Here is a 25826-nt window from a genome sequence, read left to right on the forward strand (position 1 = left end):
CGTCTTCCACGTACTTACGGCTTGCCATACTCGCGGTGACATCTGGGTAGGACAGTCAAAGCGGCGGGAGGGCGGCAATTTATTGTTAAATACTAAGACACATTACCTAGTTTAACATTGACATTGTGAGAAGTTAAATATTTTTCGTGTGGTTGAGCCCGTAAACACGGAGGTGTGTCTCGGGTAGCTCTGTTAATAATACTCGCGTGGCAGTGCCGCTGTTAAAGCTCCAATTGGAAACTGGACGTTTGTTTTTATTAGCCCCGAGTTTAGCGCCCCAGCAACAATGGCAAAGGTACAAGTGTTGAATGTAGCCGTCTTGGACAACCCGAGTCCTTTTGGAAACCCTTTTCAGTTTGAAATCACCTTTGAATGTATGGAAGACCTTCCTGAAGGTGAGTACCATCGCAGAAAAACCTTCATATAACTGCTTGTGTGACGCTAAAAACAGACTCCTTGTAGTGGAGGCTAACGGCTATCGGTTTACTTCGGTTAAAGTTACAGAGCGAGCTGTACGGAAAGACTTTTAATACAGCTTCGGGATAGACACTGAGGATATTCGCACCATACGGTTTTGTTTAAATATAGCCTTCTCGATTTGACTTTTAGAGAAAAAGGAGAGACTACAAGTTCAATTTGTGGCAGTTTAAAAGTGTAGCACAAATATAGAATGACAGTTTTTTTTGCTACGCAAGTAAAATTAAACACTAATGGGCAATTTCAATACTTTTTTCAACACATAATGTGACATTTATAAAATATAATTAAAGAGGAAAACTAGCTAATTTACAAACTGGAAAAAAACCTTAAAATAAAAAGCAACAATGACCTTGAATTTGTTGAAATGCCTTTTTGATTCAGTTTAAGCATCGAGTTTTATTGAATTCACACCTGTCATCAGTTATAATGAATCTGACCTACCACTTTGTTTATATTTTTAGGTTTAGAATAAAAGATTTGCAAAGTGAAGATGGATATGGTACATTTCCCTCTGGGGTGTTCATATTTACGGAAAATTGTGTAAATTAAAGCACAATAGTTAAACTAATGTTAAGAGAACTGGATCTAAAATGATTTTACTTGTACTTTTAGTGTATTTCTGTTGTGGAAATGCTGAAAAAGCTGCTAAAACCTGACAAATGTTTGTTGAAACATTTATATTTGGCAACTTTAGCTCTATAACATTTATAGTAAAAGATAAGAGCCATTCTGAAAGGTCCAAAGAGCCACTTGCAGCCCCAGAGCCACATGTTGCAGATAATTGTAAAGTCATCAACAACCGATGAACAGATTGAGCTGAATCTGATCAACGATGCTGCCAATAGGTTGACTGCAGCACTGAAAAAGCTGCAGGGATTTCTAACAAGTATTGAGTTCTAAATGATGTGACGGCGATATTCTGTATTCTCCAACGAATACAGAAAGTCTTCTGATGGCATAAATGAATGTTCTTCAGCATCAAAGAATCTCCATGAGGTCTGGTATCTGTGGTGGCCAATCCTTGTGTGGGTGGAAATTCTGCCTCATGCTCCCACAATCAGTCTGTTTATCATTTTTGGGACTCCTATTGCTGGAATGACTAAATTTGAACAAATGAAACAACCTTCAACTTGCTTCACTTTTACGCATTGTAGTTAACTCCTTTTTAATTTGTAACTATAGTATATATATATTTTTTTAGATCTAGAATGGAAGATCATCTATGTCGGTTCAGCTGAAAGTGAGGAGTATGACCAAATCCTGGACTCTGTTTTGGTTGGACCTGTACCTGCTGGGAGACATATGTTTGTTTTTCAGGTATGTTTGTTTTCAGAATGTATGTAAAAAAAAAAAAAAAAAAAGTAAAAAAATGTTTAAAAAAAAAAATACTAGAAAGGTTACTGTTTACCTGTGTCTTATGTAACACATACTCTATTTGAAGTTTTAATGGTTTTTTTTGTGTGTTTTTTTTCTTTCGTCAGGCTGACGCCCCAAATACTGGTTTGATTCCTGAAAGTGATGCTGTTGGAGTAACCGTAGTTCTAATTACGTGCACTTATCGTGGCCAGGAGTTTATTCGTATCGGTTACTATGTGAACAACGAATACACAGACCCAGAGCTTCGTGAAAATCCTCCAAACAAGCCAGACTACACACAGGTCAGACTGGTTGATTTATGGTAACATGGCTTTTGCTAACATAAATGTCTTGATGTTCAATATAATATATATATAAGAAATTTTAATAACTTTACGTGTGACTGGGTAGTAATATTCTTTTTTTGGTTTTAGATGAACATAAAAGGAAATAAATAAATGGTAAAATAAATAAAGAGGACATATTCACAATTTTATAAGATGGCAAGTGTAAGCTAATATATGCTTCAAACCCTAGCTAATATAAGCTAATATATATATATATATATATATATATATATATATATATAACGCTTCATTTATAAAGGGGGAAAATAACTATACCAACACAACCCTGTGTTTAACAAAAAAAAAAAACACCATTTAGTAAATTATGCATTAACTGTGATGAACCAAATTTCAGTTTCCCTACTGATGTTTTCTCTTTGACAAACTTGTAGAGTCAAGAAATCATTTGCAGATATCCCAAAATAGGCAAAAGATCTTAAAAAGCAACACGCCATGCATGGATCCAAAGACACTCGGTTGAAAAACGATGTCATTTACCTTTGTCCCTCTGGAAAGGGTCACAGCCATTTCTAAGAAATTGGGATGCCATTATCTATCTGCCAAAGGTAGCTCCAGAGTGGATTGATGATTTATCCCTGAAGTCACAAAAGCACAGATCAAACATCTAAAGCACTGCAGGTTTCACTTTCCTTCATTAAGGTGAATGTTCATGATTCAGTTATAAGAAGGAAATTGGGCCAAAATGGCACCAAAGAAGAGTTCCAAATTGAAAAACCACTGCTGACCAAACCTCACAAAGGCCACTATAACATTTTAACATTTGACAAACATCCTAATAATACTAACCTAGAGTTTAGATGTAATACTTTGTGGGTTGACAAGACAAAGATGAAACTTTCTGGAAGAGAAACTTTCTGTCACATCTGGTATAAAAATAACAGCATTTCAAAACAAAAAAAACAGAGAGCCAAACATGTCGAATGTATTGTTATGACTTAATTATAGAACCAGGAAGTATGGTTTCTACCAGAAAATCCAGAATTTCCGGGCCATCACTTTTTGACCTTAAGCTAAAGCTCATGTGGGTTATGCATCAGGAGAAATGGGCCATAGAACACCAGCAAGTTCACTTCTCAATATCTCAAAAAAAATAAGCTGAAGGTTGGTTCTATTGGAGCTTAGAAATCCAGATTTGAATATGATGGATTTGCTGTGGATGGTGTGACCTAAAACAGTCTCTTCATGCTTAAGACCCTCATATGGGGCTGAATTAACCACATTCTTCAGAGCACTGGGGCAAAATTACACTAGAGGGGTACAAAAGCATCAGGATGGTTGGACAGATTTTCTTATTATCATTACTATTTGAAACCAGCATTTTGTTTTCATTCAAGCTATTTTTGTCTTAATATTAACATTTGTTTGATGATCTAAATCAACTGAATCAATAATGCAAAAACAGAAATCTGATGTGTGAAATCTGTAGAACATAATGATAGATCCATTCTAAGGAATTTTAACCATTTAAAGCCATTTCAGGGTTTGAAGTTTTTCTTTCAGATCAAAAAGTTTATTTAAAAATGCCACAGATGGACATTAGTAATATATTTATTTAAAAGCAAAGCACAGGTTCTGTGTTTGCCTACATTTTTGTGCTTGCAAATTTAAAATATAAAAAAAAAACACACCATCAATCATGCTTTCATGGCCCACCAAAGTCCTGTGAATAGCTAATTAGCCGATTCCTCATTATGTAATTTACAGAGATTTTCTGCCATTTTGCAAGCAGTGACTCATTCAGGTATTCGCTTCGGTCGTAAGTTGCTGTGAGATTTGCCGTAATGAGAAAGGATTTTGATTGTAGGTGTCACATTTTTCAGACATCTCACATGTGGAATAAGAGTTCACTTGGAGGTGCAAAAAAAGATGAGTTAAAGCTGCAAAGTGGTCACTTAATGTACTAGCTCATATCATATTAAAAATGTCTCAAGTCAAAGGTTATAAGATCCAAATTTCCACTGTTTTTTATTTGTCTGAAACAACTGTTAAGTTTCCAGTATTATTTTTCTACAGTTTTAACTTTAGCTCAGTAATTAATGTCAGTCTAAAACACCCTCAAACATATTTATTTATACCATAAATCTTACTGTTCTACCATGGTAACTCATTCTGTTTTTTTGTCTTTTTTTTTTTTTCAGCTCCAGAGAAATATCTTAGCATCAAACCCACGTGTTACAAGATTTCACATAAACTGGGAAGGCTGCGCCGAGAAAATGGAAGACTCTGAAAACGTGGATCCTACATCAAACTCCATGCTTCCCCCATCCTGTCTGCCAGGCAAGGTCCCACCGGTGGGCATACTACCAGATAACTCTATGGATTGCTTATAGAGATACCCAAAAGGTGATGACAGACGCCAAGTTACCTTGTTTTTAAAGGATGCCTATGGACATTCTAGTGTGGCTGAAATGACATTCAGATCTCTCAGCCTTACTGCTTCAGTTTTTCCTGAAACATCCTCAATCCTCACTTCCGGTGTTTATTCCTATGAGATTATGAACATCTTAATGGAATCATTGTTTTTTTGAAGGTGCCGTTCTTGTGATTATCGAAAGCTACGTTGAAGTGTTAAAAATAAACGGCTATGAAATGATGCAGCTAAACTAAATTTAACTACATGCTGCTGACTTGGCCACATTCTTTGTTTGCAGAGTGGATTTGTAACCGTTTTGACATTACAGCACTGAAGTATTCGGCGTAACCAGCAATATGTATGAAGAAGTTTGGTGATCTAATAATATTTGTGTGAAATTCCACTTAAACTTCTACTTAACTTAATTTTTTCAGAAAGGCTTTGTAAGAACTGTATCACTTCCTGTTTTGTTTTTCTTTTCTGATTGGAGTTTTGTGTTACAAATAAAAAGGTTGTTATAGTTCTCTGCGTGGCTGGGGTTCTCATTGTAATTTGGAAGACAAATTAAGTTATTTTATTCATAACATCTTATTTACAGCGACCAGTTCCCACGGATTTAAGCAGAAGTGCCAGCTGTGTTTCCCTTTGTATTCTCACATTTTACTAAAAATAGCCCACGTTAACGTCACGCCCAGTCACACATTGGCGGGGTAAACGAGGTGAGCTGTGTGTGTAACTGAAAAAATATTGATCAATAAATGAAATGAAGACTGTAAAATGTACCTGTTCTGCTAAAATAAATAATATAAATCCCAACATTTAATAGTATAGAGCCAAAAAATACACGTTCATGCGTATTGGTTACTGACAAGTGTGGAAGGCGGGATCTAGCGTCCAACAGGCGAATCGCATCAATCCAATATTTGGATATTTTCCACTCAACCAATAGGAGGCTCTTGTGTGACACATATCATGCAAGTATTTCGGTACGAGGCCAATCAGATACAAGAAGAGGCGGGACCAGGTGGATGGATGACTGGAGTTTCCCTTGCGGTCTGAAGATTAATGGAAGAGGTCTGTTGATCTAAAGAATCGACTATCAGGTGGTCGGTCCCAGGATTTTGTTGCACCTCACGACTGATCAAGAAACGAATGGAACCATATCAATATAAATAGCCGACTGCAGGAAAAGCGAGTCAACCGGATATAAATTCTCTCACCTAAATATCAACTGACAAGGCCTGAGACAGCACCTGGTTTATTAAGGCCAGGATCCGAAATGCTAACGTTAACTTGCTAGTTAAAAACAAAAAAACCTCTTTCGACGATTTGCATCGGGACCGGACATTGGAGAAAATTACGCGACTTCTGGAATAAAGAAGAAACCGAGTGACACCAGCAGGATTCGTCGGGGCTGTGTTGGAAATTTGTATGCTAACGTCAGTAAGCTGATATCCGCTGGCTATCTCCGCGAGCTAACGCGCTAGCTTAGCTAACATCAGCAGTTAGTTTTAGCTGCAGACTTGGAGACGCTCTCTCTCAACTGGACTTTTTCCGAACTCACAATTCAACGAAAAACTGCTGGGGGAGAATTTTTATCACCTGGGCTTTCTAATAATGATAGCTGTCAGCTAGTAGCCAGCTGTCAACTTCATTGAGTCCTACGACTTCGTTAGCGGAGCACGTTAACTAGGCGACTTCTAAGAAAAAGTCATTCGGAGCCAAGAGACCCCACCATCAGGCTGCAATCATGGGCAACACGCCCACCGCGAAGAAGGGCAATGAAATGGAAAGTGGTGAGTAACCCCGTATTGACAGCAGCCCCTACCCTTGAAATGCAACGTGAAAAAAACTTGCTGAAAATTACAGAATTTTGTTTATAACAGAAAAAAAAAACAACAAAAAAACGCATCTTGGATTTGTTTTCACTGGGTTGGCCAAGGTAATATTACTTTATTTGAGGAAGTATGCACAAGGTATGTTTCATAAATAAAACACACACACGCGCGCGCACACACAGCAGCTCTATATCCAACTTCATGTAAGTGTAGATTGTTTTGGGTGTAACCATTTACTGCAGTACGTTCTCACTGTGGCAGTAATTTATCACCTCTCCACAGTTTCAAGAGACAAACATCCTTCGTGAAATGCAGCTGTTTAGACCTCAAAAGCTCGACAAATTTCCATTCACTTACACACACACAAAAAGTCAAGCTAAATTGTTGGAGCGCAGAAACTGCTACACAGTCTCATCCTGTGGGAAAGCTCGTGATCCTAAGCCCCGGGTTAAATTCAGAGGTACCAGTGGTTACGACAGCAAGGTCTTTTAAAACAGTCATAGGTTTTCTTGTGGTTTCTGTTTTTTTTTTCTTTCTTTTTTCCAACTTTACAGTTTTGCATGTGGGAAAACATTCTTCGTATTCACAGATTGTAAAGCTATAAAAACTGTAATGGAGATACAGTTGTTTAGTTTGCATTTAATGAGTTGCATCTCGAAGAAAATAAGGGGTTGGGATTGTTGTTATCAGCAAAAAGAAATAAAGATACCAGGGTGGAGTCATATGATGCACCAGGGTGATCTTCTCCAGGCAGAAACTTGGGAGCTGAAGAGTCTCTTGAACACCATGTGATGAGCAACGTCTCCAACAAAGGCACTTGTATGTGTCGCAAAGTTTTTGTGAGCGCACATTGTTTCTGATGTAGGGAAATTGCTGTTGCTCTCGGCAACTTCTGCTCAAACGTATAACTGAGCAGGATGCAAAGGTTTACCACGATAGACTACAAGTTATCAAAACACTGCAAATGCATCCGGATGAGTTTCTGACAACTGAGTGATCCAAAATATTTGATTTGTTCTAAAGTTTTCTGACAGTTTTTTTTTTCTTCTTTTTTTCAATCTCACCAGCCTTACAGAATACTCAGGAGGGTACTGCTTTATGTATTTACTTATAAAGCCATAAATAATGTCCAAGTGTGCAAAGTCTAAACGTGGAGCTGTGAAATATTCATCAGCTCCTTGTTACTGATGGAGAGTAAGTGTGAACCCCAGTCTCTTTAACGGTAACCCACCGCTGATTTAAAAAGTAGATTTTTATGCTTTAAAATTTATTTATTTATTTATTTTTGAGGTACAGAGGAGGTACTATATTCAGGTCCATGTCTCCATGCTTCACATTCTTATCAGCCTGATCGCTGTTGGTCCACCCTGATCTGCAGAGACAGGTGCAGACCAGAGATTTTAGAGCCTCACACACAGAGGTGTCTTTTTTTTTTTTTCCACTGAGCAGACAGAGATTAGGCACAACATGGCAGGACATTTAGGTTCCTGCGGAAAAAGGAACGTGCGCGTCGAGGGTTGCTTCAGGTGCGCGGCCTCTGTCGCCATAGGACGTTGCGAACGGGGGAACAGAAGTAGTGAGCTGGTACAAAGGGCCAATTTCTGGCCCACAGGAAGAAGCAGGGCGGACAAAACTGTGAGCTGCAGCAGGAAGTGAAGGAGCGAGGAAGCGTCCAGCCCCTGGCTTCGCACAGTCGGCCGTCTCCTCTCCTGTTCTGTAGACTAGACGCAGGCTAATTGAAAGTTTGTACCTGGTTTTAAGTTGTTGTGGACTTCCCGCTTTGTGAAAAGGTCCGGGCGTACTGCAGAGTCTCGAACGCCACAGAGGCAGTTGGTGCGCCTTCTGTGGCCTTGCAGGATGTCTGTTATTCACAAGCTGGCAGGAAGGTTGTTTCACCGAGGCGGACCGTGTCTGGGGGACATGAGCGGGGGAGAAGGCACACATCACCGACCACAAGAGGAGCTAGAGGCCTGCCACTCCAGTGAGTTGTCTTTCTGGAACTTGACAGAGCACGGGGTTATGGGTGGAGCTGTTTTTCATGCCGTGTCCCACTTATGTAGCCAGTCACAACAGAAAAGCAGTTGTCTGAAACATAACCTCTGTGTATTTTTTTTTTCTCTTAATAAGATTTGCTACTAAATCCATTGAATGGATTGTTAGGTGTTTAGTGGCTTTGGAGTGACCTTTCTTTCTGGGAAACATTAGTTGTTCTTGATTTATTATTTATGACAAGTTTCTACAAGTTTGTGCATACTTCGGAAAGCAGTGTAAAATTGATGTTTTCTGACTACATATTTTTCATTTCTGTGTCTTTGTACTTCAGAATGTATGACTGCTATTAAGATGTAGTTATACTTCCACCATCTACTAACATCGGGACAAGTTAAGACTATGTGATGCGTACCTTGAACAACATTGGTTTAAGTTGTGTCATACATCAAATCACATTTTCAGAGTTTTATCGTGCAGTATGGCGGTGCTCTGTCAAAGTGCAACTTTCTTTCTATAAATATCTGCATTGTTCACGTCCTTCCTCCTCTCTGCACACAGCTGGTTTGTGTAGCAGCCAGGTTCGTGTTTGGATCACTCTCATCACTTCCTGTCTCTACATAAAGGGGCTTTGTTATGAGCCTACGCTGATTAGCAACAGACCATGCGGTTGATATGCCAATCAGCTGCTACGGGCATCTTGGAGAGCAGAAACGGCAACTTCTGGCGCTGACCTGCAGCTAAAACATGCTACGGCCATCTATTTTCTGTATGCTTTCTGGAGCCTGTAAAGCACTCGGCGTCCTGTGAAGCTAATCACTGCTTCACAGTAATTTAGTTAATCCAGGAACATACAAAGTAAAACAGTGGAGATATTTCAAAAAACCTTCTGTGGTGTTTATCAGATTCAGTTGCGAGTGACCTGTTTTGCTGTGCCTGTAGCTAACCCGCATCAATAGAGGTACTGGTTTATTCTGATTTTTACTTTTCCGAGCTCTAGGTGGCAGAGATGAGACGGTGCAGAGGTCAGTAATTTTGCACTTGCACCTATTAATACATTTATCATAGTGGTACACATGGAGCGTGCTTCTGACAAATGACTACACATGGGTCAGTGTGAGATTATTTAATGCAGAAAAGCAGCAATTATTCACAGTGCTGCTGAAATGGCGTAAAATATCGGTTATCGTGGTTTCATAAAACTTTTTATTATTGATTGTGATATAGATTAGAACAAATTTCTGCCTTTTTGGTTTTCTGCCTCTTTTCAAAGGAACACCTGAAGGTTTGGCAATACAATTCATGTGATGCATATATTTTTAATCGTGACGGAAAGATCATCAAATTCTCCTCACTCCTTGTTTTTGAAATGCTTTCAACACTCACTAGGATCTTTAAGCTCTTCAGAACCTAGAGACTAAATCCAACAGGTGGCTTATTGGGGAGCCATTTTGAATACCTAGCTGAGATTATAACATGCTGATATTAGATGATTACAGTTGGGCTAGCTGCTCAGGTACAGCCTACATTTAGCTGGATAGTTTTAAGATGGTGTTACCTTTTAATACAAGTGATGGGTAGTGGTTCTTTCATTTTCTGACAATGAGTATACTTTTTTTCTTTCCCTCACTGGAAATATTCATTAGTCGATCTTCTCAACAAGGGGAATGTTTAGGAATCTTTCAGCCAGCTGTGGCTTTGAATTTTCTACAAAATTTTAGCTCTGGGCCATTTTGAAGCTGGACAACTGCAAAGTTTTCGCATCTTTTTGCTGGAAGAGGCATTTTTAAATAAACAAAAACCCAGTCATGTGGTTTTTGGATGTTCGTTTTTGCACAGATCCTTCACGGTTGATGAGACCCACTGAGCCGAGCTCAAGTAAAACCTTCTCACTGCATTGTAGGTCATGGTGTTTGGCCATATATATATATATATATATATATATATATATATATAATTTACAAGAGTGCAATAACACAGCTTTCATGGCACAGAGGATCAACTATTATGAGTTCACAAGTTCAGAAGAGGAGGAAATAATGATTGACAAACTGGAAAATCTTGTTTTATTTTCCATGATATCAGAAAAGAAGAACAGGAGGCATTGATGAAACGTTCTTCCGCTGAATAGGACCCGTACTGAGCGGGGGGAGTTAATGTTTCACTACGTACTTGTTCACGGCGTCGGCTCGTCAAAGTGATCCATCCTGCTCTCAAGCTGGAAAACCGGCTTCTGGAAGTTGAGTGGTCGAGGCTGTTTTCCACGTTGATAGACACACGCACGAAATTCAAACCAATCAACAGTTTCTCATAGAGAGGGGGAACAAAACGTTCCCCAGAGGGGTTGTGACAAGAACAGGTGTTTAACATGAGGCTGAGAACAAAATGATGTGGTTTTCGTCACGTAGCTGCGACAACGAGGACTGATTTTGACAGTTTGGCTCGACAACATTGTCGTCTTAAAATGAAAGGGTCTAAGGCAAAGTGCATCTGTATTTTCACACTTATTTAGAAGTTGCTGTGGTTTCAGCCGAAAAAGGAAAGCCAGCAAATGGTTAAGAAAAAATTCAGACTGTTTTTACCATGGTCCATTGTTTGGTTTTCTTTTGTGTGTGTGTGTGTGTAATACTAATGCTAAATAATTGCACCTGACACTACAATCTGAATATTGTACCTTTTTCCAAGGTGTAACTAGTGGTGATGCTGTTTGTGGACAGAGGTTTGTGGTGTGGTTAGCGGTAGTCATTGCAGCTGTTCAACTTCTATATTTACAGCTCATCAGACGAATATTTACCAAGACTCACTTTTCTGTTTTATTTGTAGGAAAATGGAAGTAGGCCATTAATCAGCAATATGTGAACAGACATGTTGTTTACTATGTGGAGATGCTGTTAATAACTCAAAATGTTCTTTTCTTAAGATGTTGCAGATCAAATATCAGCTGTTGGGAACCTTTCACCAACATCACTTGTTGAAAAAGCAACATTGACAAGTTATTAGAGCATAGAGTCTGAGAAATGCGTGACTTATTTATCTAGATGTTGATATGAGATGAATAAATATCGTCTGGATTCCTAAAAAGAAAGTTGGTCTTTACAAATCATGTGGCAACTTTAGCTTCAGCTTAACCCACACCCCCAAACTGATCAAATTAGTCACCAGAAATGTGTTATTAGATTATGCTTATGTGGTTTTTGTTCTGTTGGAACAACCCACCTGGGAAATATCTGGTCTCAGTTTAGTCATGAATGAAACTTCAATGGAAAACTGTGTTTCTAGTTGACCTTTTGTTTAAAACGGACAAATGGAGAATTATATTCCTATCTCACTTCAAGTTGACTTGTATTTAAGGCTGTCAGAATGTGAATATTGTAGCTGGTTCTGGAAGCTGGAGTGCATTCACCCCACCCGCTCCTACAACTGCTAAAATCTGACGCCACTCCACATCTTAAACAGGTTTTCTAAGGGGTTTGGTTCTTTTGACACAGTGCAGTATGAAAGTGAACCTCAGCAGGTGAAAATGTAACAAGTGTTGCACTTTTGGTCCCCAAAAGCCTACTGGACTATCACGTGTGAAATCACCCTCTGAAACTACTTTAGCACGACGACTATGTCTTTAGTTGAAAAGGCAAATGTGGTGCTTGGGTGTATTTCTACGTTTGCGGCAGGCAAAAAGAAGAAGCTGAAGGATGTTAACATCCTCATCCAATCTGTGGAGCAGTGTAGTGACCACAAAGCTGAGTAGTAGCAAAAACCCCGTGTCAGCAAAAGACCAGCAGCATAAACTAACATTATCTGTTTTAAAAGTTAGCAATGCCCCATTTTGGCTCTATGCCTGTGAGTACAAATTGACTTATGGCTGGTGGTACGACGACTGACCGGTCCATTGGGGGAAATGACCAGCATCATCTCCCTCTCATTTTATGGCTCTAGCTAATAAAAGCTAATAAAGTAAAAGAAAATGTTATGCATGCTGCATTTTTGTGGGTGAACTCTGTTAATTTGAGAAATTAAGAATCTTGTGTTGCTTTGACTGGCTCTAGCAAAAGCTAACCAGAAGTTGGTAAATGAATGTAGCAACCTATCCTAGCAACTGTACTTCTTTGACAAATAAATTATGATGCAAAATTGTCTGCTATACTAATTTGACAAAAGCATTATTAAAAATACATTGTCAACTTTATAATAAGTAGAGCCATGGCTTATTGATGTGCATGTTTCCTGGTCATACACGGGCTTAACTGTGTTTGGCAAAAGTGAGGTTATTTCTTAACATTGAATCTTTAAATATATATATATATTTTTATGAACTGAGGCTGTCCTCAGATGGCTGAATTTAAGTTAAAATAAGATGAGACTAGCAGAATACCAATGAGAAATTCATGAGCTACTGTGTTTCTGATCTGTTAGTAATTTTTCTGGCCACCGTGTTTCAGGACATTAGATTATAAAACTACTTTCCATTGGTGTGTTTTTGAGTAAGGGCCCCCTGGCTATATGCAGCTGATGTCAGAAATTGATTTTTCAACTTTGCAGACTGGCAAACACATTTCTAGCCTAAATAGCGCTCCGTTTGCCGCCTTAACCATTTTATTCTGCACCACATTGTCCTTCTTTCCATCTGACCAAGACTGGCTGTCGACTGAGACCTGATTTTCCACATTTTTATGGTGTAAATGTCAGTCCGCCTGCCCTAATATAACCCTTCTGCTTCTGCGTCAGAGTGGGCCAGTGAGGCCCAGGGGAGAGATGTCGGATTGATTTTTGGAGGATCAATTCAGCACTGGCACTATGTAGGCTGTGGTACATTTGGGCTTCGAGAAAAAGTTTGTGCGGCAGACCGTTTCCTGTTTCGCTTCCCTCCTGAGAGTGCCATTTTTTAATTTATTTATACATTTTTTTTATGTTTCTTGAAAAGCACCCAGATCATCTCCAAAGGTTTGTCATCAAAGATGTGAAATCTGATTGGTTCTGCTAATTAGGGAAAGTTTGACTTTCATCCATTGGTGTCTGCTGCATCTCTGGGGCCTCTGCTTGGGCCTAGTTTTCCATAGGACTTCATCTCGGGGCCGGTCTAATATACCAGCTAGTGTTTTATGCCCCTCCTCCGGGTGATTATGCCCCTGTTTAGATCAATATATAGACTCTGTGTGTGTGTGTGCGTGTGTGTGCATGTGTGTTTGTGTGTGTTTTAACGTGAGAGGGAACAGCAGAGAGCACTTTGTGTACAGAATAAATATTGATACAAACCAAGCAAGGGTCCAATTGATCTGAATGAGTGTTAACTCGAGCGCTGCTGCTCGGTGGAGGTGGATGCTACTTTTTTTAAACCCGGTCTCCGACAAAGTGACAGTCTTTGGAAAGCCTGAACACTTGTCCGCTTGGCAAAGACACCCGACTGGTTTTCGTCAAGGTTTTGGTTGCTGATCTAGCCAGATAGCTCTCCGAGGGGGAGGACAGGTCATGAGTCACTAGCTGTGAGGAAGAGGCAAAGGAAGAAGTACAGGGGAGACTTTGCAAGGCTAATGTGTGACAGGAAGAGCTCCAGAAGGCATGCAAGCAAGAGGGAGTCATCCTCGCGCTCAAGCGAATCTGGGTCGCGCTCAGCAGAGGCTGCAGCACCAGAGGTACCCATAGTCCTCCCAGATGGTAAGGAGTTTCAGGGTACAGCGGGAAGCGTTTTTTTTTTTTTTTTCCTTGTTGCTCACTTGCAGCTCCAGAGTAGTTCTGACATCTACAGAAAAGCCGACTAGATGAAGCCCAGCATCCTTCAGGACAGCTGCCGATCCTCCATCCACTACATCCTTCTTTTTCCTCCGCATGCTCCAGCGTAGTCCAGTAATTGCTCCATTTTTGGCTCTTTCTCCTTGGAAGTGGAAGTTGAGCAACTTTCTCGGGAAATGTTTTCTCCCTGGCGACCGGCTCTGCTTTCATTTGCTCTCTGTGGGAGCCGCGGCGCTCCTGACATGTTTACGTGAACTTTAGTCTTTGCCATTTTTCGCTGGCTTTCTCCCATCCTATTGTTGGAGCTGAAAGTCTTTAGAGGGTTTGCAGGAAATCGGACCACCTTTGATGGAGGTTTTTGTGTTTGGTTGCCGTGAGGCTTTCATTTACAATTCAGGAGGACTTTGGTTGCAGTTTGAGTTTTCCCATTCAAACATAATGCAAGATTATCATTCGTGTAAACATTCATAGCCCTAAACTGATAAATAAATTACAATTCACTTACACTTTATTGACCACTGGTCGACTTTATCTAAAGTGCCCCAGGCAGCTGTTAGGCATTGATTAGCTAGATAGAAAATTTACATAATCATGAAAGTCTTAACTAGAGTTATTGTTCTGCTGTTTTTCTTGGTGATTGTCAATATTAAGTAGTTTTATGATGCTATAAATATTCTTTTCCATTGTGTTTTTGTTTTTTCTCCAAATTTGTTAAATTAAATACACAATTGCAATTGTTAGTCTTACTTCACACGAGTAATTTAGCAGCTTTATAGTCCTTTATCTAACAGCAGCTCTTTGTTTCTAGGTTCCGCCGTCGTCTGTCCAAGGCTGACGGTAGAAATAGCGCTATTCCCTCGGTTACTGTGGCCAGTGCTCACATGGTGGGGAGGAATGAGGAAGGGCTAGTTATCTGCATGTTCCCACAGAGCGCTGTGAGAAGCCCCATAAAGATAAGGGGCAAAACTGAACTTCTCCATATGACAACATGTGTGCCAAGTCGCAATTAATCTGTCCACAGCCGTACATGTCTTTAAGCTAGCAATTGTGTGTTTAATGTTTACTTTCCACCGATCCACAAATTCAAGCAGGGATTGAGTCGTCGTCCTCCTGAAACTGCTCGAGTTTAACCCTCATTTAGTTGTTTGTTGTGTGTTTATCAGCACAAAAATAATGTGATCTCAGGAGTCTTTTCTTTTTCACCGGTGTTACGTCCTCAGAAAAATGGGCCATTATGCTACACACGCCAGTATCTGGATACAAAATTACTCTGGTCATGTGGAGCTGTAAATAACCAGCCAAGGGGTGAAAATGGGAACTACAGTTAAGCCTGTCACAATAAGCAATTAATCAATTAATTGCATAGTGAATTAAAATGAGCTCGGTAATTTCCATCCAACGCTGCTTTTTTTTATGTCACTTTTGTTTATAAACACCATAGTCCATTTTATTTATGGTTTTGGTTGTACATGGGGTTTTTTTTTTGTTTCTTTTTTTTTGCTTTGTTTTATTGTTTCTGCTTTTTTGTTTCATTTTGGATAAAATAAAATGCAAGTGGTTTTTACAAAGTAAAAAATTGGATTTTGAGAGCGTGAACTTGCATTATCATGCCAATATCAATTTCAATATGTTATTCGAGGGGGAATAACATATTGGGGGGAAAAAAAAACACTTTTTTTTTTTCCCCATCACAATAATAAAAGTTGTTGTGGTGACAGGCCTAACTACACTTCTCAATTCCTGTTTTTCCCCCTGCATGACATGCAGCTCATAGTCTGTAGCATGACTTGGTATTTAAATTTTTTTAGAGTCACAAAGGCTTTCCTGCTTATTTAAGTCTCCTAGTTTGCTGAGCAATACTTGAAGTGACAGGTTGAGTTAGATTCTGTATGTCGTTTATTTTTGGTGTTCCTTTCTTATGTTTTCACTTCAGTTTCTGCTCTGACTCTTTGACACAAACGAGTGTCCATCTCTGAGCATCCTCTGATTCGTTTTTGTTGCTATACTTGTTTTTTGTTTTGTTTTGTTTTTGGTTCAAATCTGTATTTGTTTCTGTTTGCAGTGAAGGAGTTTCTTGCCAAAGCCAAAGAAGATTTCCTGAAAAAATGGGAGAATCCAGCTCAGGTTAGTGATGATCAATTTCCTGTTACTGTGTCTATGCTGTTCTCTCTTCGACAGTGAAGATAATACAGATAAGCTACACAGAAAATGTTCTTTATCATATATATATTTTTTTATTTATTTTATTATGATTTGATCCTGGTTTAAGCTTTTCTTATGCTTGTTGCTGTTGGCCAGCTATTGGTTATTTGCTGGCTTTTTTTATTTGACAAGACCAGGACACCCTCTGCTGGACATTTGTGAAATTACACATTAATTCCTAAGCCTTAGCTGCACGATGTCACTGTTCATTTATTTTAATAGGGGTTCGTTTTAACATACTTCGTTTTCTGTTTCTAGTTTAGTTTTCTTACTGATATTTTTGCTTTTCCCTTCCAGCAAACTGCAGCGTTGGATCACTTTGAGCGTTTGAAGACCTTAGGCACTGGGTCATTTGGGCGCGTCATGTTGGTTAAACACAAAGAGACAGGACAGCATTTTGCCATGAAGATACTTGACAAACAAAAGGTAGGTATTAAGCTGATGCACAACTTCCAAGTCAGAAAATAGCTGTAAATAAAGCAACGGCTTGACTTGACTGACCATGTTCATGTTCTGACTGCATGTCTTAAAATTGTGATTATGCTTGTCCTAGTTTTATAAACTAACTTGGATGATGGCACTAATATATAGCAACTTTTTAAATAAATAAATCTTTGTTAAAAGATTGATTTGAAAAGCACCTTTTTTTTTTATTACAAGCCAAAACAGGATGTGCGATTAAGCCTTCTTCCGTGATTTGTTTCCCAGGTAGTGAAACTGAAGCAGATAGAACACACACTGAACGAGAAACGTATCCTGCAAGCTGTCAATTTCCCCTTCCTGGTGCGACTGGAACACTCGTTTAAGGTGCGCCTTGATGCCTGTGCATTTGTTAAAGTGCGTACGCATCGTTTTCTGCACCCACCGGTGTAACACTTTTTGCTGTCTCGCTGTAGGATAACAGTAATCTGTATATGGTGATGGAGTACGTGCCTGGGGGGGAAATGTTCTCACATTTAAGGAGGATCGGTAGATTTAGGTGAGTTCACTTTCTGAATCGGCTCAGGCCACGTCGTTTAAGTCCACTCTGTGTTTGACTGTAAATATTGAGGCTTGTATGCGTTGCAGTGAACCACACGCCCGCTTCTACGCAGCCCAGATTGTACTGACCTTTGAATACCTTCACTCCCTGGATCTCATCTACCGAGATCTGAAGCCAGAGAACCTCCTGATTGATCAGCAAGGCTACATACAGGTACATAGAGATTTTCGCAATTACTTTTACCCCTCCTCCTCCTCCGCCCACATCTAATTGATACCAATTTCTATCTCGTCTGTATAAAGCATGTGGTCGGGGATTTGACCTGCCTTCTCTGCCACTCTCTTTAGGTAACAGATTTCGGATTTGCAAAAAGAGTGAAAGGCCGAACCTGGACGCTTTGTGGGACTCCAGAGTATCTGGCGCCAGAGATCATCCTCAGTAAAGTAAGTGCTGAGCTCAGTGCATTTGAAGCAGCTCACAGTCCTGCAGGAAATTCAGTAGCATGTTCCTCTGTCATATTGGGGTTTTGTTAAATGTGCTCTGTCTTTTTCTGCTTTCAGGGTTACAATAAGGCGGTGGACTGGTGGGCTCTGGGGGTTCTGATATATGAGATGGCTGCTGGTTACCCTCCCTTCTTCGCGGACCAGCCCATTCAGATTTATGAAAAGATTGTATCGGGGAAGGTGAGTTCAGGGAAAGTCACATTAATCACACGGTCTTGTTTTTGACAGTGAACATTTATTTCCCATTGCTATCAAAATTCCCACCGGTTTAAGTGACAGTGTTTCAGCTGCAGTTGTATCATTCCTCGTAAAATTAATTTTACAAGTGTTGGGAGGTCTAGAGATGACTCGTTGTTTTACATTTAATTTATATTTTTTTCGTTGTTATGAAACCCACATGCTGCCGATTTCAGCTGGATAATTTTGTCAAATCTTGTTCAATAATCAGGTCCTGAAATCGGATCACTTTTTCCTCCCTCAGGAAAAATGTGGAGGGAAAGAAAAAATCACTGAAATTGTATGAAATTTCCAAAACTAACATTTTTGCTGAATTACTGTTCCATTTTAGTCACAGTGGTACTATGTTAATTCCTATGAAGGTTATTTTCTCAACTGTGGTTCATGTCCTCACTTATCTTTTGGAAGTGAAAACCTTTGCTTATTTCAGTGGTAGCATGCAGACAGAACTTGTTTTTAGGACCTGCGACTAACCAGACATTTAAGTAAAATCTACCACCGTCGTGTAAATAAACATTTTAGAAAATATTTTTTGTGTTTACATATTACAAAACAAAACTGCTCACGCAAACAGTTCTGAGTTTGGGAATGCTTTCGTCATGAATGCCGTGTTTGCCGTTTTGCAGGTTCGTTTCCCGTCCCACTTCAGCTCAGACCTGAAGGATCTGTTGAGAAATTTGCTGCAGGTGGACCTGACCAAACGCTTCGGCAACCTCAGGAACGGAGTCAACGATATCAAGGGTCACAAGTGGTTTGCTACCACAGATTGGATTGCCATCTACCAGAGAAAGGTGGGGCTGTCGTTTTTTTTTATTTTATTTTATTTTTTTTATTCTCGCCATTGTGTGGAGAGGGTGTTGTGTTGCAGAGGCAGAGAAAAGCCTTCAGACAAAACAAGATGGGGTTTAAATTAAACTTTGATAAGTGGAAATGGATCTGGCTGTGCTTCCAACAGGATTTTTGTGAATTTGCAAACTACTAAACCATTAAGAAATTACAATTATTAATATCAAAGGACCTATGATGATTATCACTCTTGCACAATAAGTACCAATTAAAAGACCTAATATGTGGAAAAAAACTACTTTTCAAAACTTTTTACAAAGAAACGTCTACATATTCAGCCCCCTCTTTTCTAATCCCACTAAATAAGATCCATTGTAAATGATTGCTTTTAGAAGTCACCTGTTTATTGTACGTACATTAGAATTCAAATTCAAAAATACTTTATTGATCCCAAAGGAAAATTAAACACTGTTATACCTCAGAGTTATTGTAGATGGTGATGGCGGTTGGCAGGAGAGATCTTTGAGCGGTGTGTGTTACAGCGAATTTTTAGAAGCTCAAGCTTCAATCCATACACACAAAAAACGTTTCCCAGCTGTAGTTGCAAGAAAAAGTGCTTCTATAAGTACGTTTTAGAGCCAACCGTTTTCAGATTTTATTTCTAAAGAAAGTGTTGAAAACCATGTATTATTTTTCTAGTTTAAAAATGTTTCCCCCTTTCCTGATTCTTTTTTTTTTTTCTGCACGTCTGCCACACAGAGGTGTTTCAGAACCTCAAACCAATTTAAATATTAGTTGAAGATGACACAAGTAAACACAAAATGCTGTTTTACAATGAAGGTGTTTATTACTGAGGGAGATAAAAATCCAAACCCACATGTTCCTGTGTGAAAAAGTGATTGAAAACTTTTCAATCACTTGAAAAAAAGTTTCAAGTGGGGAAGCCTCTCAGATTTGAGCGACCAAAATTGCCCCAAGAGCGCAACTATGACTCACCCAAGAGGTCACAAAAAACTGCAACAAGAGCCACAGTCTCACTTGCCTCGGTTAAGTTCAGAGGTCATGCCTCCACCATAAGAAAGAGACTGGGCATTAAAGGATTACATGGCGGAGTTAAAGATAAAAGCCCCTGCTGAGCAGAAAAAACATTAAGTCTTATTTAAATTGAATCGGATCCCCAAGAATTTTGGAATTTTTTATTTTTTTTTCCAACCAGGAAAAGAGTTACAGAAGACACTGAGTGATAAATAAATTTTTATCAATTAAATTTGCTGCTTCTAAAAATTACTTTTTTGGAAAATCAGGATTTCTTTATTTTTCCACTGATTCACTCCTTGGTGTTTCCATAGTTCAGCTTGCCCAGGGCCTGCCATCTTGTTTTGCAGCTTGTATTTTGCTAGACTTTGAATTCAGGTCAAACTTCGGAAGGGATGACAGAAAATATTTTGGATAAACCTGCTTTTATTTCAATAATTTTTAATTTCTCTTTAAGAAAAGGCAAGAGAGGGAAAGAAATTATTAAAATGGGGTTTGGTATGGAAAAAAAAAATCTGAAATTTTATCTTGAAGCTGTATCGCCCAGCCCTTGCATAAACACAGCCAGAGCTACAATGGTTTACATCAAGGCATTAAGATGGGTTAGTTACAGTCCAGATCTAATCCTTGTTATCTTTTGTGTGTTTGATCCAAACTTTTAAAATAGTCCAGTTAAGAATTTGTGACATGATTTGGAAAAAAGATGCTCACATTCACCCTGAGCTTGAATTTTATGTTAAAAAAACAAATCTGGTAGAAAATTCAGTTTCTATGTGCACAGCTAGTAGAGAAACACTTGCAGCTGCTAGAAAGTGTTTATTCTGAGTCGAGTATAAATGCAGGCCACAATTTTTCGATTTTTATTTGTAAATCCTTTCTAATACAATGTCCTTTTCTTTCTGCTTCATCACTGGACATTCACTGTCTGTCACTCAGATCCCAGTAGATCCCACTGAAATTTGTGAATGTAGCCTGTGATTAATTACCCAGTTTGATCCATTTGTTGGGGGGGGGGACTGATTTCTTGTATTACTCACTATGTCGTAACCTTGTGTGTTTGCAGGTGGAAGCTCCTTTTATCCCAAAGTGCAAAGGTCCTGGTGATACGAGCAACTTCGATGACTACGAAGAAGAGGAAATCCGAGTTTCCATCACAGAGAAGTGTGCAAAGGAGTTTGCAGAGTTTTAGACTCCAACCACGAGTAGCAGAGTGAGGGACAGATTTAGAAAGTGAACGGGGATCCGAATACAGGAAACACTAGGTTGGACTGACAACTTGCTCATTTGTAATGAGGAAAACAATGTAAAATCATCCTCTACCCCAGCTTCCCTATTTTCCCTCTCCCCCCAAATTGGTAAGACAGGCAAAGTGAAGAAAGCTCTACAGAACCAGCAGTGTTGCCTTTTCTGATTGTTTCTCAACTGTTTGCTATTCATTTATTTCTCCCTCCTGTGTTTATGACTGGGCCTGGATAAGAACAAGCATAGTTCAGCTACAGTTGTATCTTTCTGGAGGCATAATGACACATTCGCAGTCTTTTTAAAGGCGGAGGCACTGATTTTTCTTTTTTTTTTTCTTTTTCTGTGACGGTACTGAGTATGTTGGGCTCCTTTTTGAATGGGCCCACTCTACAAGCTTTTAACAACCGTAGAGTGATTGTTGTATCCTGTCAGCCTGTTTCCCTCCATCTCTCCAACCTGAATCTGTCCAAGCAATACCAAGTCCAACAGATGTGCCTATCATAATGCCAACTGGTTGGAAAAAAACTGTGTCTAGTCGGTGCAGAGTTTTGGCTATGGCTATGTCGACCCTAGTGGCCATTTGATTGAAAGCTTGAAACCTGTCTGCACCTGCCTTTGTCTGCTCAATGTGGCATGATTAATGGGTGGATGATGCACTTAACTGCTTGCGTTCGAAGCAGTTGGGACCTGTTTGATCAGAGTGAAAATTATTTATCACAGTAAACTTCATCTAGGTCTTAATCCTTTGGGGGGACCTGAGAGAAGCAAACGTGAGCTCTGCATTTAAGTCTGTCTTTCTCTTAGATGAATTTATTAGAGCATTTTACAACTACTATTGGTGATCATTTTGTCCTTTTTATGTCAATCCCTGTGCTTGTGTGTTATTTAGTGCTCTAGGGTGGGTTAATAAGCCGTGGTTTAGCAGCTGCTAACGTCGTGGTCACACTCCTGACGATTACTCGTTTGATTAATTTCCATACTTCATAACCACACATAGGAAAAATCCGTCTTTTCGACATCGTCTCTTAGCCGTACAACCGAGATATAATTTTGTCAACTGTAGATTGCGGTTGTCTACATGTAACTGATGGTGGATATAAATACGCAAAAAACAGTAGCAAAACTTTTTAACACGGCGTGCATGGCATTTTTGTACAATATCACTTTCAAAGAGAGAAAACCAGAGGATTTATCTGAGCTAAGGTACCTGAGATTATGGATAAGATGTTTAATATTAAAATGACGTTTAATGATTTATTGAACATGGAAGAGGACCCAGTGAAGTGCGTCAGCCTTACTGGGCCTTGCTCAGCTTTCACTTGTAGGACGGACATTTGCAGATTACTGTCGCTGATGTTGATATTCTTGCTTTTACTTCGATTTTTTTTTTTCTCTCCCCTTTCTTCCTTGAACACTGTCGCATGGTTTTTACTGCCCAGCCAATTTTTTTTTTTTTTGGGGGGGGGGGGTCTTGTTTTGAGGTTGTTGTTTGGTTACCAGCTTCCTTTGTTACAAATTCAACCAATGAAGCCGATGTGGAGCTGTCCCCTTTTTGCCAAGTTTATTTCTGTGGATGCAAGACAATCGCAGACCAAATCTTAGTGCTGGTTTGTTGACTGAACCCATTGTTTTGTTTTGAAGGATGTAAGCTCTCACCAACCTACCCCTCATTGGCCCGAGGTGCTAGACTTTGTCCATCTCACTGCAGAAGCTTCTGTGAATTGTTTGATGTGCATCAATCTATTTGTCAGAGTCTCGTAACATGACATTTTTAGAATGTTTGTGACTACATGATTTTGGTAGGCAAGAGTAATTGTTTGGCAGTGTCTTAATGTAATTGAGATCAACCACGGGATACCTTTTGAATGTCTTGGTAAGGAGATGTTTCAGTGCTGTTTGGAAACCTGATGTGTATTTTTTCTTCTTTTTTTTTTTATAACACGTGTTTCTTTAGTGAGCTTGGTTTTCTTGCATGTTGTACAGCAGAATAATGGAAAGACCTCTGGACCTGAGACATCTCTGAGAAAAATCATTGTTTCTGGAGCTAACAGTCTGTGTAATCTTTTTTTTTTGTTTGTTTGTTTTGTTTTTTTTCTTGGACATTACACTAAATTATGCCGCGTATCATTGACATGATTTGTCTGAATAATGAAGCACTTGCCACGCATTTTCTAATCAGTTTCAATAATTTGTGCTTACTCTGTATACCTTTGTATTTTAAAGAAAGCACATGTAATAGTTTTTCATCTTTTTTTTCCTGACAAACAGCTAAATCAGAGTTTGAGATATAGAAGACGAATCGACTTGATCCACTCCAGACACTAAAGACATTAAACTTCTTTTTGTTACACTTTTTCTCACACAAACTTTGTCAGCTGTCTCATTCTTTTTTTACCAGCTAGACACTATCGACTGATCTGTGCTACATTAATTTTGTCTCCTGTTTGCCTTCTATTTCCACACACTTTATTCAAGCATAACACTTTTTACATCTGAGCTGTTTTGCGTTCATATTTTCTAATTGTATTTTCAGAAAAACAAGGAAAAAAAAGCAAAAACAAAACATCAACCTTTTTTTCCTCATGACCTGGGTACAGTGCTTGTGTAGTCTATTGTACCTTTTTGGGAAACAATACTGTATATCTTTGCCTTTGACAGTCTTAACTATCTTACCCTCTGGAGAACTTGAGAGATACCCTTAGAACACAATGAGTATGTTTAAAAAAATATAAACAAAGTAATATTTTGCAAAATGTATCATTCCAATAAAGTTTTACTTGTTAAGACTAAAACGTGTGGCTTGTAGTAATCTTTCTCTTTATGCAGTGTGTAATCTTATAAATAGATGGTACTGATTTCACTTTTTCCACATAAATCTTAAGTCATTTGGTTAGCTACACTTACAGTTGTGTTCAAAATGATACAAGTTCAACCAGTATTGGTTCATGCATGAATCGCTCTGGAGAGTGGAGGGGGGGAGTAACGCACATTATCTAGCTTCCTTATTCTCAGCAGCAAGCTGGGTATCTCTACTTCTCTGCACATCCAGAAAAGCAAAAGTCCACAACTAACATGAATTAGATTTCATTTCCTGGCTGTTGCCCCCTTATAATACCACCCTGGGCAACTGCCCATATGCTCATATCCACAGCCTTCTTTAAGCCCAACATCATCACTGGTTTTTGGTAGGAATTTTATTCTGACGTGGTGAAGAAATCTATCTGTAGGTGTAGAATCATTAACTGAATGTGGCATGTCCCAAATAATACACTGGGATTCAATCTGTGGAGGCATTTATACTGTATAAAATGCATTCAAAAGTTTAAGGACAAGAGCAGCAGCAAATGTAGAGGATTGTGACACTCTGGGTGAAAATAGCTTAAAAAACATTATTTGGTGAAATATTTGATTGCAGATGGGAAAACACAAAGAATTATAGAAAATTACAGGCTGCCTGACTAAAAAGCTTCCCAATGCTTTAAAATTTTAAATTAAACTATGAAGAAAACAAGTCTGCAAATCAACGTGTTGCCAACAAGGATTCAACCAATGGTAAGCTTCAGAATGACCAAAAATGGTCTCTAGTTACCGGTGAGTGTTGCAACAACTAAGTGATGTCAACCTATCAGCAAGAAGACCTGCAAAAAAACAATGACATTGGCTGGATGGGCAGTGCGTGACAAACATATTGCAACCTGTTATTGTCAGATGAAAGCAAGATTGTGTTTTCAGTTTAGACACTGAATCATAATTCAGAGGACAATGAAACATGATGGCTAAGGCATCATAATGATATGCATCAGTTTGAGTTCATAAAAATACTTAAGACTTAAGACACTTGTCCTTATGTGAGGCTATATTGTGATTAAAGCATTAGATGTCTCTACTAGTGGAATATTTGTTGTTCCACTTTTGTATTAAAATTTTTTAAAGTATAATTTGGAGCAACTAAATTAAGCAACACAACATTTTTATGGATGAATTCATTAAAATGGCTGTGAAGTTGTTTGGATAAACGGATCACTAGGAGTGGATCTTAAGAGACATCACAACGTCCTGTAACACAGAAAGAGGAGTCAGATTCAGGAAAACGTAAAGAGAAATACAGTGGGAAATGTGCTGAACTGAGTATTTTGCCCATGAAAGCCCATGACTCTTTGCAGCACTGTGAGTCACTGGTTATCTAAAACATTTAACTTTGACAAAACTAAAAAATCTAACGGGGTGGGGAGGAATTACTTTTACAGCAGAATATTTTCATCTGTTAAGCTATGAAGTAGTGGTTTGGTAAATTTGGACCATTTGCTAAAGGTAATAAAGATGTAAATGAAAAACAGGAAAGAATAGAAACATTTATTTACTTATACGCACCAAATATGACTAAGGGGAACTGAATGTGAATATACTTATAAAACTAAGGCAGCTACCAAGCACTGCCTTTGTGGAAGGCGTAGTTATCACATCCTCTAAAACATAAAAGACAGTAATATATAGGCAGTTATATCATTGTGTTCTTATCTGGAGCCTGATTGGATTTTCTGATTTTGTTTATAGAGCTGCTCTAAGAAAAATGGGAACTAAACTTCTGCTTAGGACTTCTAGGCTAGCACAGGGTTTGAAAGAAAAACAAATACAACAAAAAATTTAAATGTCTTTACATTAATTTTTTAGAGAATTTAACATGAAATATAATTAGCATTTAAAGGACCTGAAATGTAGAACTGCTAGTAG

General features: G+C 38.9%; 2 protein-coding genes across 4 annotated transcripts; both read left to right on the top strand.

The window, feature by feature from the left end:
- On the top strand, window positions 1–5080 carry asf1ba (anti-silencing function 1Ba histone chaperone). The gene is made up of 4 exons (XM_008416090.3): window positions 1–395; window positions 1682–1797; window positions 1962–2138; window positions 4343–5080. The coding sequence occupies exons 1-4, from the start codon at window positions 287–289 to the stop codon at window positions 4532–4534; spliced, it is 594 nt and encodes a 197-aa protein (XP_008414312.1). The 5' UTR covers window positions 1–286; the 3' UTR covers window positions 4535–5080.
- Window positions 5081–5571: 491 nt separating this feature from the next.
- On the top strand, window positions 5572–23887 carry prkacaa (protein kinase, cAMP-dependent, catalytic, alpha, genome duplicate a). Of its 3 annotated transcripts, none has more exons than XM_008416089.3 (10): window positions 5572–6353; window positions 16171–16232; window positions 16608–16736; window positions 17019–17117; window positions 17207–17289; window positions 17379–17505; window positions 17640–17735; window positions 17853–17975; window positions 18659–18823; window positions 20917–23887. In XM_008416089.3, exons 1-10 carry the CDS (start codon window positions 6308–6310, stop codon window positions 21040–21042), a joined length of 1056 nt encoding a protein of 351 aa, XP_008414311.1. In that variant the 5' UTR covers window positions 5572–6307; the 3' UTR covers window positions 21043–23887. The 3 variants fall into 3 exon arrangements, with proteins under 3 accessions (XP_008414311.1, XP_008414310.1, XP_008414309.1); XM_008416088.3 differs by lacking the exon at window positions 5572–6353 and adding an exon at window positions 7874–8376; XM_008416087.3 differs by lacking the exon at window positions 5572–6353 and adding an exon at window positions 13568–14033.
- Window positions 23888–25826: the final 1939 nt, after the last annotated feature.

This window comes from Poecilia reticulata, chromosome 8 (genome assembly GCF_904066995.2).
Source record: "Poecilia reticulata chromosome 8, P_reticulata-male-v2, whole genome shotgun sequence".
In the NCBI taxonomy this organism is placed as follows: domain Eukaryota; kingdom Metazoa; phylum Chordata; class Actinopteri; order Cyprinodontiformes; family Poeciliidae; genus Poecilia; species Poecilia reticulata.

What these genes read in the sequence shown, in the direction of transcription:
- asf1ba (XM_008416090.3), top strand. Translation starts at nt 287, where the DNA reads ATGGCAAAGGTACAAGTGTTGAATGTAGCCGTCTTGGACAACCCGAGT. An exon ending in TATGGAAGACCTTCCTGAAG is followed by an intron (nt 396 to 1,681) that starts GTGAGTACCATC and finishes ATATTTTTTTAG; the next exon opens with ATCTAGAATGGAAGATCATC. An exon ending in GACATATGTTTGTTTTTCAG is followed by an intron (nt 1,798 to 1,961) that starts GTATGTTTGTTT and finishes TTCTTTCGTCAG; the next exon opens with GCTGACGCCCCAAATACTGG.
- prkacaa (XM_008416088.3), top strand. Translation starts at nt 8,253, where the DNA reads ATGTCTGTTATTCACAAGCTGGCAGGAAGGTTGTTTCACCGAGGCGGA. An exon ending in CAGAGATCATCCTCAGTAAA is followed by an intron (nt 17,736 to 17,852) that starts GTAAGTGCTGAG and finishes TTCTGCTTTCAG; the next exon opens with GGTTACAATAAGGCGGTGGA. An exon ending in TTGCCATCTACCAGAGAAAG is followed by an intron (nt 18,824 to 20,916) that starts GTGGGGCTGTCG and finishes GTGTGTTTGCAG; the next exon opens with GTGGAAGCTCCTTTTATCCC.